At 35.6% G+C, this 14,134-nt stretch overlaps 4 protein-coding genes across 6 annotated transcripts; 1 reads left to right on the forward strand and 3 right to left on the reverse strand.

Annotated features, from left to right (window-relative positions):
• Positions 1–3: 3 nt before the first annotated feature.
• LOC111016658 (uncharacterized) lies at positions 4–3,253 on the reverse strand. 2 transcript variants are annotated; one of them, XM_088122551.1, is made up of 3 exons: positions 2,957–3,253; positions 1,758–2,039; positions 4–1,345 (listed from the first exon to the last, which is right to left on the reverse strand). In XM_088122551.1, the coding sequence occupies exons 1-3, from the start codon at positions 3,101–3,103 to the stop codon at positions 185–187; spliced, it is 1,590 nt and encodes a 529-aa protein (XP_087978677.1). In that variant the 5' UTR covers positions 3,104–3,253; the 3' UTR covers positions 4–184. The 2 variants fall into 2 exon arrangements, with proteins under 2 accessions (XP_087978677.1, XP_022147811.1); XM_022292119.2 differs by having other exon boundaries at positions 1,758–2,042.
• A 1,014-nt stretch (positions 3,254–4,267) lies between these two features.
• Positions 4,268–7,866, reverse strand: LOC111016754 (uncharacterized). 2 transcript variants are annotated; one of them, XM_022292261.2, is made up of 3 exons: positions 7,554–7,866; positions 6,213–6,497; positions 4,268–5,706 (listed from the first exon to the last, which is right to left on the reverse strand). In XM_022292261.2, the coding sequence occupies exons 1-3, from the start codon at positions 7,701–7,703 to the stop codon at positions 4,540–4,542; spliced, it is 1,602 nt and encodes a 533-aa protein (XP_022147953.1). In that variant the 5' UTR covers positions 7,704–7,866; the 3' UTR covers positions 4,268–4,539. The 2 variants fall into 2 exon arrangements, with proteins under 2 accessions (XP_022147953.1, XP_022147954.1); XM_022292262.2 differs by having other exon boundaries at positions 6,213–6,494; positions 7,554–7,864.
• Positions 7,867–9,624: 1,758 nt separating this feature from the next.
• LOC111016698 (CASP-like protein 1C1) lies at positions 9,625–10,944 on the reverse strand. The gene is made up of 3 exons (XM_022292169.2): positions 10,413–10,944; positions 10,214–10,316; positions 9,625–10,125 (listed from the first exon to the last, which is right to left on the reverse strand). The coding sequence occupies exons 1-3, from the start codon at positions 10,673–10,675 to the stop codon at positions 9,892–9,894; spliced, it is 600 nt and encodes a 199-aa protein (XP_022147861.1). The 5' UTR covers positions 10,676–10,944; the 3' UTR covers positions 9,625–9,891.
• Positions 10,945–13,373: 2,429 nt separating this feature from the next.
• Positions 13,374–14,107, forward strand: LOC148211620 (uncharacterized). Its single transcript, XM_088122442.1, has 2 exons — positions 13,374–13,561; positions 13,638–14,107. Exons 1-2 carry the CDS (start codon positions 13,463–13,465, stop codon positions 13,746–13,748), a joined length of 210 nt encoding a protein of 69 aa, XP_087978568.1. The 5' UTR covers positions 13,374–13,462; the 3' UTR covers positions 13,749–14,107.
• Positions 14,108–14,134: the final 27 nt, after the last annotated feature.

Raw genomic sequence — 14,134 nt, forward strand, 5'->3', positions numbered from 1 at the left:
ATATTCACACAAGGTTTAATCATACAGTCGACATTCATTTTTCAAGTCTCACAAACCATGACAATATATGTACGAGGACACAATTGAATCATAAACCAGTGTTTTATTCAGTGCATTAAAAAGACGCAATGTGTGGCTGGTCATGGCCAGTAGCTGGCGCAAACAGGGGATGACTAAATAACTCTCACCACGCTCTTTGTGGACCTGGACCTGCAGAAGCACTCAACCGGTCCAGAACTGCGTTGAAGTCAACAGGTTGGCCACTGTCCTCCATTCTCTGAATTACACTGGCAACGTGGTCGCCCCTGAAACCCATGCCAACCAGCTTCTCGATTAAATGTGAATGGCTTGGATTACGGGATGAAACATGGGGGCCTGTTGGAGCCTGAGGCATCTGAAGAGATGGATTGGCGGGAGAATATCCACTTTGATTGAAGTGTGGTTGTTGGGGCGGATGGTGTGGTGGTTGCTGGGGCGGATGGTGGGGTGACCTTCCGCTTTCCCTATCGTACATCATGTATGCACCTCCTGAGGAAAGTGCGGATTGTTGTCCAGGAGGAGGCATATATCCCTCACCTGCTGCTGGTCCAAAAGCATTTTTGACTTGAGGAGGTTGCTGTGGAGCAGAACCACCACTTGGGGCATACCCATAAGGCACTGTATCCACACGGCTCGAACCAGGTTGAGGAATCGACGCAAAAGACATTTGCATAGGCATGCTGCTTGACAGAGTCTCTGGCACAGAAGTCGGTTGACTTGGTGGATAAGAAGGATAGACTGAAGAAGGTGGTGGTCTGATCTGAGGCTGCATAGAAGGCTGTTGTGGTGGTTGTGCCTGTTGAGACGGCTGCTGCGTCCATTGTTGTTGATACTGGTTGAACTGTTGGAGCGGTGGAGCTTGACTTAGCTGGGGATTGGTCATCTGTGGTGGCAATGAAGAAACATCTTGAGGTTGTGGTGCCCGGTGTTGAGAATCAGATGAAATATATTGGCCCTGAGCATGCTGTTGTATATGGGGTGGTTGACCAGGCAATTGGGTTGAGGAGATGTAATAAGATTGCTGCTGTTGAGGCACATTCTGAGGCAAAGCTGCTGAAGGGGGTGTGATGGGATTTTGCTGTGGGACGATCTGATGTGGCAAGGCTAGAGCTAATTGCTGGTTGTGAATCTCAGATGCATTTTCATTCTTTTTAGGATCAGAGGCAGCTGATGAAGCCCTCTCCTCATTTGACTGTGGATGGCTTGACGAAGATGGTTCTTTCTGAGAAACCTGAAGTTTGGCTAGGTCTTTTTGAGTCTCAGCAAGTTCTTGCTTGTCTCTTATAATCTGTACAGACCTATGGACCTACAGAAATGCATCAAATACAAATTCAGTTCACAAGACTTCCCTTGCATAGGCATACTCGACACTAGCAATACGTGAAAATTCAAAACTTGCTAATCCTCCTGGTCGGTATCAAATTTTAAGAAATACAAAATGATAACAACAAGGGGCTTGGAAATGGTAGTCCATTGTTCCATCAAGTGCATGGTTTCAATAGGCAACAAACAAGTGTTGAGTTTAAGCTGCAAACTAGTTGAACATTTCTCCACAATCACTAGAAACAATGCATGCCTGTGTCTATAAATAATCATATACCATCAACCAAAATAATAAAAATAAAAATAATGTTACTATTTTAAAATCATAAATTATCAAAGAAGATCCTCAGCTGTACTACTTACAAACTCTTAAAAGTTCTGGAGTTGTAGCTCACCTCTTGTAGATGCTTCTCAATAGATTTAAGCTTTGAATCTGACTCTTCGTGGTCACGAGCTAATTCAGATCGCATTTCTCCAACAGATTTATCAAGGTTGTAGCAGTATAGTTCAAGTTGTGATAGGCGTGAACTTATTCCCTCGAGAAAACGCAAAAGGTTATCAGAATGCTTTTTCATGCTGTTCTCAACAGTAGAAATCACATCTTGTTTGATGGAATCTTCTGCTTGACCATAGGCAGAAGCAGGGAATACAGAAGACATTCTACCTTTGTGAAAATCCTGCTGAGATTAACACGCACAACACTAATTACTCATGATATAATGCATATTGAATTTCTTATATAACATAATTCGATAAGACATAAAACCTATTGACAGTCATTGTTTAATAAAAATTGATAGGAGTAAATCTAAATATAAACCTTGGGCAAATAGAAAGCACAAAATCTCGTCAGGTCAGATTTTTTAAGGCTCAAGCTGCAAAAAGACTAGAAATGTCATTTGTTGCTAAAATTAGGATTAGCAGCCAAACCATCTTACTGCTGTTCCTCCTCAGTGATTCCAACTTTAATCAGACTCGCGATTGAGGAACCATTATAACAAATATCAATTGCAAGATGGATACACAGAAAGATACCAAACCGTAAACCAAGTACAAAAAGCTAGCGTTCTTCCCCACTAGGACAATTATTCAAAACTGGAATAAATTCCTCGCACATAATGAAAAAGAAGAAGCTTTGTAACAACATTTACAAGCTCACAATGATTTTTCAAAATCTAACAGGGTAAAAACGTTCACAATACCAATGACCGAATTTTCATAGTTCAAGCTAGATTGGACAACTAATTTAATTCCGGAAATCACCAAAAATTTCACTAAATTGTAAATCAGACAGGCGTCTTATGTAAACTTCAATACTGCAAAATGGCTCGGCAAAGATCTTCATCCCCTGCTTCGAATACTCGTTTCTTAAGCCAAAAATAAGCGCTACCCAATGAAACTTAGATGTTAAATAGCGAGTTATTGACCTTGACAGGGATAGAGGGCATTATCACACAATTGAAAAAGAATAATACAAAAGATCACAAACCCTAATCGTACCTAACAATGACAAATCTAAAATCTCTCCCAAACATCCATAACCCACAACAGATAGACCAATCGCAGAAACGTAAGAACGGCTACCACCGCCTACCTTGCTGGAATTCGTAACGGGATCGCTGTGGCTACCGTTTGAAGAGTCCTTGTTGGCGTAGTCCTCGTATGAGCAGAGAATATCATCGGAACCAAAATCAAAGGCTTTGGGGGCGGAGTTAGGGCGACCTGCTGAGCCAGACGCCATAGATCGAAGTGAGTAATCGATAGAATGCGAGTGAAAGCTGCGATTTTTAGGGGGAGATTTCCGGATATCGAGACCAAAATTTTCTTCGGATGCCTTCAAATCCAAGACTGTGTTTATATGTAGGCTTATGGATTAAGGTTTTTTTCATTAAAGAAATACTAATTATAAGATGCCTGCTCAGTATTCATTTTATTTCATTCAAATTCAAATGATTCTCTTTTTATTATTATTTTTTAAATCAATATTACGACCAAACTTGAGATCTTAAAATAGATTGTACCTTACAACTCCGAGAGTGTACCACATGGCTACTTCTTAAAGAATAAATTCAAATTATTCTAAAAATATGTCAATATTTCTTTTCTACATGTCGGAAGTTCGATTTATCATCTTAAATTTGTTGTACTAAAAAAATTATTTTAAAAAAATATATTAAAATATAAGTTAACTTATGATATATATATATATATATATATATATATACTTTATATAATGATTGAATATAAAAAATTAGTTGTATGAAGAATTTTCATTTATAAATTGATCTACATGATAAATGAATAACTTAACTGAAATGAGTTGGAGGGATTAAAAGATTGAAAAGGTGAGAAAATTTAGATAAGGGAGAGAGGTTGAGGGAGCGATTGAGGCAAAGAAAAGTCAAGACTCTAATGATTATAAATAAGTAATTAAAAATTAAAAAGAGATTCCTTACTTATGAATTTTCTTTCATGATACAAGCTCGTATTATAACACTTTTTTTTTATAGAATGATTTAATTATAATAAAGTATTAACTAATGATAAAACCAACCTTTTTTTTTCAATAACAACCATTTTTTTTTAATTTAGTAAACCCTACAAATTTTAAAATAATAGCAACTAAATCAAAAGAAACATTAGAGACACGTCTGTACATTTTAGTCATAACAAATGAAATTGAAAAATCAAAGAAAATGTCATGAATAGAAGATTAAACACCGTTTTAGTTGTAAATTTGTGTTTTTTAGTTTTTATGGGGCGGATCAAACCATCAAATTTGCAGATGCTAATAGTAACATGTGAGTTTAGTATCAATCATCATATGAAAATCTATGCTCTATTCTTCGTTTTCGGGTAAATGCAGAAGAAACAGGCACGAGCGACAAAAGGAAATTCAAGAATATGCAAAAGTAGAAACTACATTCAGAGGGGAATCATCTGAAAAGGTTTGAAACTGAGGGGTAGAAGATATTGATACAAGGTTTAAAACTTAAAACATACAATACAATCAACTTTTTTTTATATCTCCCAAACCATATACATACGAGAAGAGAGAACACAGTGGAATCATAAACCAGTCTTTTATTCAATGCATTAAAAAGACGCAATGGCTAGGCTGGTCATGGCCTATATGAGCCTCAACAAGCAGGCGACTCTCTACTACTAAAGTTACTGTCACCATACCCTCTGAGGAGGACCTCCAGAATTACTCAACCCGTCTAGAACGGCATTGAAGTCGATAGGTTGGCCGCTCACCTCCATCCGATGAATTACACTGGCAACATGGTCACCCCTGAAACCCATGCCCATCAGTTTCTCGACTATATCACTGTAAGGATGGTTTTGGTTGCGCATAAAGTTCCTGGCGATAACTTCGGAGCCTGTTGGGTGCTGAGGAATCTGAAGAGATGAATTGGCCGGAGGATATCCACTTTGGTTGAAGTGTGGTTGTTGAGGTTGAGGAGGATGCTGTGCTGGTGATTGTTGAGGTTGAGGATGATGGTGTGCTGGTCTTCCGCTTTCCCTATCATACATCATATATGCACCGCCCGACGAAAGTGCAGATTGTGGTCCAGATGGTAAATACCCCTCACCCGGTGCTGGTCCGAAAGCGTTTTTGACTTGAGGAGGCTGCTGAGGTACAGTACCACCACTTCCAGAATATCCATAAGGCAAAGCGTCCATACGACTCGAACCTGGCTGAGGAATGGATGAAAATGACACTTGCATAGGCATGCTGTTTGGCAGAGTCTCCGGCATAGAAGTCGGTTGATTCAGCGCATAAGATGCATAGACTGAAGTAGGAGGTGGTCTGATCTGAGGTTGCATAGAAGGCTGTTGTTGTGGTGGTTGTACCTGTTGAGGTGGCTGCGGCGGCGTCCATTGTTGTTGATACTGATTGAATTGCTGTGGTGGCGGCGTTTGACCTAGCTGGGAATTGGTCATCTGTGATGGCAACCGAGAAGCATCTTGAAATTGTTGATATTGGCTCTGGGCATGCTGGATATGGGTTGGTTGACTTGGCAATTGGGTTGAAGAGATGTAATAAGATTGCTGTTGGGGCACATTCTGTGGCATAGCTGCTGCTGGAGGAGGTGGTGTAATAGGATTCTGCTGCGGGACAATCTGATGAGGCAGGGCGAGAGCTAATTGCTGATTGTTATTCTCAGACAGATTATCATTCTTTTTAGGATCAGAAGCAACTGGTGAAGCTCTCTCATCATTTGAATGTGAATGGCTGGACGAAGATGACTCTTTCTGCAAAAGATGAAGTTTGGCCAGGTCTTTTTGAGTCTCAGCAAGTTCTTGCTTGTCTCTAATAATCTGCACAGACCTGTGGACCTACAGAAGGGTATCAACAAGGACAAATTCAATTCAGAGACAATACTAAAAACTCACTGCCACTTAAACAATGAAGTAATACGACAAAGTTACGTTGAAGTTATGTTGGCAATTCGAAAGGAATGGTCCAAGCACCCAAAAGAAAAACAATGGACAACAACCTAAAATCAATATTTCAAATATTGCTAACCCCCTGGATGGCATGATCAGCATCAAGTTATAAGAAACTAAAATGGTGATGACAACAAGAGCAGGCTTGTGAAGGGCAGTCTCTGTTCACACTAAGTGTGTAATTTCAAGATCCAACAAATAAGTCCTGAGTTTAAGTTGAGACTAATTTAATGCTTCCGTATAATCATTAGAAACAGTGCATGCCTTGTGTCTATAAATGATCATGTAATATCAATAGGAAACGATGTTACTATTTCAAAATGATCAGTATAAAAGAAGATTCTCTTATTGTACAACTTTAAAACTCTTGAGAAGTTCTAAAAGTTGTTGCTCACTTCTTGTATATGCTTCTCAAGAGATTTAAGCTTTGAATCAGACTCCTCATGGTCACGAATTAAGTCAGATCGCATTTCTCCAATGGATTTATCAAGGTTGTAGCAATTCAGTTCAAGTTGTGATAGGCGTGAACTTATTCCCTCTAGAAAACGCAAAATGTTATCAGAATACTTTTTCATGCTGTTCTCAACAGTAGAAATCAAATCTTGTTTGATGGAATCTTCTGGTTGACCATAGGCAGCAGCAGGAAAGACAGCAGACATTCTACTTTTGTGAAAATCCTGCTGAAATTAATAAGCAAGACTCAATTAATCATGCAATAGTACACATTGAGTTCTTAATATAATATTATTGAATAAGACATAAAGCTGATTGATGGTGCTCGGTTAATATTATTTATGAAACAGATAAATATAAAACTAAAGACAAGTACAACTAAACAAAAATTATTGTCTAGTTAGTTTTTTCAAGGCTTAAGCCACGATAGAACTAGAAACATCATTTGTTTCCACGGAAGCTAATAAAATAATGAATCATTGCAGCCAAATAATCTTATGGGTATTCTTCCTCTGTAATTTCAACTTTTATGAAATTCGGTATCGAACCTAGAACAAATAACAGTGTTCAACTAATTCTTCACGATGCCAGTTCATGAACCCATATACTTGTAAAAATTAATAAAAAGTGCAACTCGCAAATATGTTAAACTACAATACCAAAAACCTTGATTAAAAGCTAATGTTCTTCTCTTCTAGGACAATCATTCAAAAATGAATTAAATTCCTTGCAAATCTAATGTGAAACAAGGAGCTTCGTAAGAACATTTCTGAGTTCACAATAAATTTAAATCTTAGGGGAAAACACTCACTAGACTCAGGACCAAAATTTTCATAGTTCACGCTAGATTGACCAACTTATTTCATTCTGGAGACCGGGAAGCACCAAGAGTGTTGACTTCCGGCGTCGAATTCGAAGTTAATACAAAATGGATCGACTCAACTTTAATACAAAAAAATTAACTAAGAATTAGAAATACTACATCATCGCAAACTGAAAACGTCTCATCACGGATCTTTATCCCCGGCCACAAATAGTCGTTTCCCAAGCCAAATACAATCGCCGCCCGATGAAACTTAGGTAATAAACAGCGAGTTATTTAGCCCGACGAAGATGAAGAACTACATCACGCAGCTAAAAAGGAACAATTTCAATAATCACAAACCCTAATCGAGTACCGAACAATGACAAATCGATAATTTTCTTTCAAAAACGTCCCACAAGTCATACCCCACGACAAACGCACCAACCGCAGAAGCTCAAGAACAACTAACACGACCTACCTTGCCGGAATTTGCAACGGAGAGATCACTGTGGCTGCCGTTGGAAGAGTCCTGGTTACCGTAGTCCTCGTACGAGCAGAGGATATCATCGGTACCAAAATCAAACGTTTTGGAGGCCGAGTTTGGCCGACCAGCCGAACCAGACGCCATAGATCGCAGTGAGTAATCGGAAAAACTGCGATTTGAAGGAAGATAAAAGAGAGAGAGATGAAGGTTTTGGCTTTGCTTTTTTTTTCGGTTATCGAGAAGGGAAATTTCTGCTTATGGCTTTTCCGCGAAATGAACTTCCATGGATTTGTTTCTTTGTATCTTATAGAAATGGATTTCGATTTTTCTTTTTTCTTAAATGAAAAAATAAATGGAAAATGGAAGAAACGTTGGACATGAGGAAGGACTTTGTTTTAATTTATTGGTTTTTTTTTTTTACAATTTTTAATTTATTGGGTTGATTTGAAGTGTACGGCCAGATATGAAATAAGTGATATGGGCTCGCCGACCATCTTCCGATTTTGCAGATAAGTCCTCATATTTTTATGCATTTCCAATTACTCTCCTATATTCAAATGAATTAATCAATAATCTACCTCAATTATTCTTTAATTTTGCGTTTATCGCAAGGTATTTTTTGCATTATTGCTTTTCTGCACTTTAGTTCCATCCTCTCTTAATTTTTCCGTCATCAAATTATCATTTTCGTATCGTGGCTAATTTATCGGAGTAACAATTAATTCTTTATATTTTAAAATTGATAATAATTTAATTATTGAATTTTAGTATGTAATAACTTCATTTTTTAGTTTAAATTTTGTAACAATGCAATTCTTAACGAAAAGTCTCATCAAAACTCATTTGGTTCTCATTATTTTATCGATGTACATATATAATAAAAATCATATTAAATTTTAAAAATATTTTCTATATAAGAACTAAATAATTACAAATTTTAAATTATGATAACTAAAATTTAATGATTAAATAGTTACAAATTTTAAAGGATGATAACTAAATTATTACCTATGTCAAAATTGTTACAAATTTTAAGTACAAAGACACTAAATTACAATTAAAATCTAGTAACTAAATTGATACTTACTCGTAATTTTTTACTTTTCCTTTCAATTCTTGTGTGGATTTTTTTTTTTAAATTTATTTGACATTGATTTTGTTTGATCTTCTAATTGCATTTAAGCACTATAAAAAATAATTATTTATACATCTTTTATAATTAAAAAAATGACAAATTAATGTAAAAAAGAAACGTCAATAAAGGAAAATTATAAAATAAAAAAATAAAAAGCAAACTTGGATTGTCGATGAAGGAAGACCAAGGTGTGAAAGTAAAAATAAAAGTTGAATGGTTCAAATTTGATCACGTGGTTAATTTAGTCTTATAAAATTTATAATTTTATATTTTTGTATTCTCATGTTTATTTGAATAAACTAACAATAAAGTGTCTATTTTGGAAAACGTTTCAAAATTTACATAACTTTAACAAAATTGGACAGCTGAGGGAAAGAAAACAAAATTCTAACTCACCATACGTTATAAACCACCTGCAACAAAATGGACAATACGAATTTTACCCATCTTTAAAATCTACAACATCTTGTTTAGTTTGTTTGATAAAAAAAAAAAATGATCAGATTTGGACTCGGTAACCAACGTACAAAGGACCTGTAAAAGAAAATTAACACTCTGATGTTTAAGTCAGTACACAACTCAATCAATACTCAAACAATATTACTTCACGTATTTGCGTGAGAAACAGAGTTATCTATTTATAGAGACGAACTCCGACAGGACTTTCAATAACTTGATATCAAGTTGTCATGTCAGATAACACATATGTCATATTTGTGCTGCAAACACTCTTTAAAGTCGACTTGTACCTAGCATAGGTCGGTCAATAGACAAGATATAGATCAACTCGACTTTGGTTGTCGAGTTGCTTAAACTTGTTTCACACAAGTTTCTTATTTGATTCTCATAATCATCCCAACCGTTGATGATCTTTGTTGACACATGGTAGATGATAAATCGTTCTCCAACATAGTTAAACAACATGCAGAGTGGAGCTTCAAACTCTCAAACTTAACTAATTAAACTATGTTCAGATTTAAAATACATACCACCGATGATCTTTTTTTATAGCCATTAAAAAACGCACGGTTCCAATGCCACAACTCAACTAACAAAATGGAGTAGATCTAAGCATTCAAGCTAAGGTCCTATAAAACTCTTATTTGTCACCATGGAAAAATGGCCAAGTTTCAAGTTTGTGTCACAACCCATAAGCCATTTTTCCAAAACAAGTCCCAAGTTTTTTGTTTGTTTCGTCTAAGGCTTTTTCAAAAGAAGAGGATCCAAAACAGAGTGAAGTGAATAGAGAAGAAGCAACAAATAGAGTAAGAGGCCAAGGAAGGCCGCAGCCAGAGCTCCCGTCACTTGGCTGCAGTACTTCGCCACTTGGTCGCATATCGGAAGCCACCCTGCGTATGAGTTCCCATTCTTCCCAATTTGAGCCACCGCCATCGCCGCCGCAATACTCGAAGTCAGCAACATCGTCAATACCTGAAAACCCAACAAACCCATCTGAGTTTCACCCCAATTTCCACCAACGAAAACAGAGCTCTGTTTTGCCCTGTTTTTTGGCAGTTACCACGTCGAAACAGAGCACCAATCGCCAGAGCAAGCTCTCCTCCGGGAGAAAAAGGACAAGAAACCCATAAACGCTGGCCACGGCATTTGCAACCACGAAATACCTCGTGAAGAAGAAGAAAAAGGGTTCAAGCAGAAAGCAGGAACAAAGACAGGATTGAGCAAATTAGAGAGAATGCAAATATGAAATGTATTCTCACTTGAAGGATGGGGTGTGGGTGTATTTGGCCTCGAAGGACAGAGCGAAAAAGGTGGCCTCTTCGCGACTCGTGGCCATGACAATGGCGGCGGAGACGGTGGAGCCCAAGGCGAGAAGCCGCAGGAGGAGAAGGCAAATTCTCTTGGCAGTGGCCATGGAAATCAAATGGGGGGTTGCTGATTCTGCGAGCGGATCCTCTGTTTTTGGGAGAGATTTTAAAAGGGGTCTGTGAATTTTGGTTAGTTGAGAATTCTCATCTGTCATCACCGCCGTCCATTTCCATTGGGTGGAATTATTGAGGAAAATGGAGGACGAAGGTTGGTGAGCGGTGGCGTTTGTTCTTCGATTTGGGCCTTGGCTTCACTCCAGGTGAGATGGTTCTGTTCGGCTGTTTTTCACCTACTCCTACTAACAAAGAAGATTTTCTAATGTTGGGTCTGTTTCTAAAAATGTGTAAAAATATTAGACATATAATTGAAAAGTCTGGATCTTTTTTAGTACAAACATGTGGAGTGTGAGATCGAATTCACAAATTAATTACTGCTAGTTATGTTTGTTTTGACAAAAAGTTGTAATCTTATCAAATCTTGAATTGAATTTTTTTGTCTAATAAGACTTGAATTTTGTAAAATGTCAAATATGATAGATATCCACAAATTTGAAAATGTATAACACAACATTGAAAGTTTAGAAAATAGGCTTGTAATGTAACCTTACGCAATACATTTACATTTGATCTATAAATATTACAATTTACTTTTTAATATTTAAATTTTTAATAGACAGTAAAAACTAAACTGTTATAAAATTTAAATTAAAATAATTATATTTAATAACTAAATCATTACTTTACTTTCAAGTGTTTTAACATTTTGTTGATTTTTTCCCCCTAAAGATGTGGAGTCGGTCAATCTTCGACTTTGTTAGACATTCATTTAAATTTTGGCTTGAGTATTGGCATTTATGTGTTGGAATTTGTGTAATTGTATTGTTAGGCTGGTAGGTTTTTACCCGATTTGCACTATTTTGTTGGTTACTTCATTTTAGTTTTTTATTTTTTCACGATAAAAAGAAAGTTATATTACATTATTTTTTAAAATATGATATATTGATTGTGTCAATTATGATTGAGCTAGTTTCAAGTTCAATATTGAATTTCGTAGAATTAACATTAATTATCCTAACTTCATATATATCCTTAGTCTACATGATGGTTTCTCTCTTACTTTATATATTATATATATATTTTTTTTATTGAAATAAGCAAATGTTCCCCATGAGTTATTACCATTATTCAAAATTTTCAGATTTGACTTTTTTTTTCCCTAAATACCATCACATCCCATTGATTTATATGATTTATATGTTTATTCTCTGTTTCACGACTGTATCTAATAAATTTTTGAATTTTAAATAATTTATAATTGAGGTAATAAATTTTAAATTGTGTGTCTAAGGTTTAAAAACTGCCTAATAAATCTATGAACTTTCAATTTTAAAGCTAATAAAGATCAGTCATATTAAAAAATTTTAAATTACAAATCTATATTAAACATAAAATTGAAAGTCCTAATTTTATAAGACACAAAATTCAATTTTGTGTTTAATAGTTTCTTGAATTTTATAAAATGTCAAATATTGCTAAGTACCTATTAAAATATACGTTAATTACCGTTGAACTAGCTATGGTCCTTTTGACCACTTAATATATAGATTAAAATTTAGAGACTTTTTATCCATTTTTTTAAAATTTAATTACCTATCAAACAAATATTGAAAGTTGATGGAGTAGACAAAAACAAACGAAGAAAAAAAAATCAATTTCAAATTTGTTCACTTAATTTATTGTTTTTCCTACCATAGTAAATGTCTTGGAATGAGGAAAGATCCCATGGTCAAGGGTCACACATGAATTCTTCCTTCAAACGTGGGGGCTTCAAACTTTAGTTTATCTAAATTATGATTTTAGTTTATTTATCTCACTAATTATAAGACATAAATTTAAGCTTGAAAAACTCGATTTTTACGATTAATCTAAATCCATATTATATAAATTCAAGCTTTCGAGATCCTTCTTTTTATCAATTCGAAATTATCTTTTTAGGTCCCCAATGGCTAAAGTTTTTACGAAGATATTCAAACTATGCCTTTTCCATAAAGATGCAAATGGTGGCCTATACTTTTTCTTGATGTTGGAGATGCCAACAATTTCTCCAAAGACGACCATTCAATTATAAATTTATAATTTCCATTTTATATATTCCCTCCCTCTCATCATATATACTTTCATATTTTTCACGCTAACTTTAATAATTGTTTTATCTTTAAAAATTAAAATCTAGATACTACTTTCATCCCGATATTTATTTGTTTTGTTATTTATAGTTTGAAAATATTTTTAAAACCCAAGCTAAATTTTAAAAATTAAAAAAAAAATTTAAAGCAGGAGAAATGGCTTTGTACTGTAGCACTTTCGGATTGCCCAAACTTTTTTATGAAAAAAATAATAATAATAATAATAATAATAACTGAGGGAATTAATTATAAGACAGATGTACTTAGAGTTTTGTGGTGGTTGAAAAAACAACGTATTAAATTTCAATTGCTGGCAAATTGCAAGTTGTCAACTTAAATTTCCAACTCAGCCGTTCTTTGCCACGTGTTATTCCCACGATTCATGTCTCGGCCTAAAATTACCCAGCTGGCCATGAAACCACCATCACTAATTACTTCTATTACCAAATTACCCCCCTTCCTTAAATTACCAATCTGGACACTCTAATTTAATTTGATAAGGGATGATATTCTTTTTAATGGACAGAAAAATTTGTAATTTTGAGGTAACAAATTAAATATTATCCAAGGGCATGACCGTAAATTAGAGTAAGATAGAGGTATAGTTGCCGCGTAGGAATTTAATTGGGATATGACCACTCAATTCTAGCTTTCCCATTGCCATATAAATATGGCCTATGGGATTCGTTTGGTGCAATTTCCGCTCCACAGAAAGTCATTTTATTTTCCAGATTCCCGGAAAAAACGCCGCCCCAAATGAAGAAAACAGGGCTCTTCGCCGCCGCCGCCTCCGCCGCTGCTCTGTCTGCTCCGCCGTCCTCCGCCGGCTTCCCCAAGGCCAAAACTCAGCAGCAGGTACTTAATTTAATTCAATTAAAGATATGTTGGTTATCTGATGTGGAGAAGTGAATTTCCGATGTGGGAATTTCAGGAAAAGATTAGAGATGAGGAAATTAGTTCGTCGCGAAGATCTGATAATAAATTTGCTCCCAGGTTCGATGGGTTGCGATTCATTGAAACTTTGGTCACTGCTCATAGATGATGATAAGCTTTGGAGTTGGCGATTATATCCATCTTCTCTCCAAAAGTCCATATCTTTTTTTTTTTTTTTTTAATTTCTTTTTGTCTCTGTCTAATTATCCTCATAAGAAAAAAGAAAGAAAAAGAAAAAAACATGAATCACTGTGAGGGGAAGAGCCCAATTTGGTGTATTTTCCAATTTCATTTCCAAGTTGGTGTGGTGGGTTTCGTTTTTACTCCTTTTTTTCTTTAGCCTCTCCCTTACCTTTCAAATGTAATGTATTTTATTTATATTATATGGTCATTTATGGATATTTATGCAATATGACCAAAAATCATGATGTCACTATATACAAGGACAGGTCCACTTTGGTTTTTCAACTCGATCGGTTTATTAAGTGGATATTT

This window comes from Momordica charantia, assembly GCF_013281855.1.
Source record: "Momordica charantia cultivar OHB3-1 chromosome 4 unlocalized genomic scaffold, Mcharantia_2.0 BLBB01000004.1, whole genome shotgun sequence".
NCBI classification, from domain to species: Eukaryota; Viridiplantae; Streptophyta; class Magnoliopsida; order Cucurbitales; family Cucurbitaceae; genus Momordica; species Momordica charantia.

What these genes read in the sequence shown, in the direction of transcription:
- LOC111016658 (XM_022292119.2), bottom strand. Translation starts at nt 3,103, where the DNA reads ATGGCGTCTGGCTCAGCAGGTCGCCCTAACTCCGCCCCCAAAGCCTTT. An exon ending in CCGTTACGAATTCCAGCAAG is followed by an intron (nt 2,043 to 2,956) that starts GTAGGCGGTGGT and finishes TGTTAATCTCAG; the next exon opens with CAGGATTTTCACAAAGGTAG. An exon ending in TTGAGAAGCATCTACAAGAG is followed by an intron (nt 1,346 to 1,757) that starts GTGAGCTACAAC and finishes GCATTTCTGTAG; the next exon opens with GTCCATAGGTCTGTACAGAT.
- LOC111016698 (XM_022292169.2), bottom strand. Translation starts at nt 10,675, where the DNA reads ATGACAGATGAGAATTCTCAACTAACCAAAATTCACAGACCCCTTTTA. An exon ending in ACCCACACCCCATCCTTCAA is followed by an intron (nt 10,317 to 10,412) that starts GTGAGAATACAT and finishes CTTCTTCACGAG; the next exon opens with GTATTTCGTGGTTGCAAATG. An exon ending in TGGTGCTCTGTTTCGACGTG is followed by an intron (nt 10,126 to 10,213) that starts GTAACTGCCAAA and finishes TTGGGTTTTCAG; the next exon opens with GTATTGACGATGTTGCTGAC.
- LOC111016754 (XM_022292261.2), bottom strand. Translation starts at nt 7,703, where the DNA reads ATGGCGTCTGGTTCGGCTGGTCGGCCAAACTCGGCCTCCAAAACGTTT. An exon ending in CCGTTGCAAATTCCGGCAAG is followed by an intron (nt 6,498 to 7,553) that starts GTAGGTCGTGTT and finishes TATTAATTTCAG; the next exon opens with CAGGATTTTCACAAAAGTAG. An exon ending in TTGAGAAGCATATACAAGAA is followed by an intron (nt 5,707 to 6,212) that starts GTGAGCAACAAC and finishes ACCCTTCTGTAG; the next exon opens with GTCCACAGGTCTGTGCAGAT.
- LOC148211620 (XM_088122442.1), top strand. Translation starts at nt 13,463, where the DNA reads ATGAAGAAAACAGGGCTCTTCGCCGCCGCCGCCTCCGCCGCTGCTCTG. An exon ending in AGGCCAAAACTCAGCAGCAG is followed by an intron (nt 13,562 to 13,637) that starts GTACTTAATTTA and finishes TGGGAATTTCAG; the next exon opens with GAAAAGATTAGAGATGAGGA.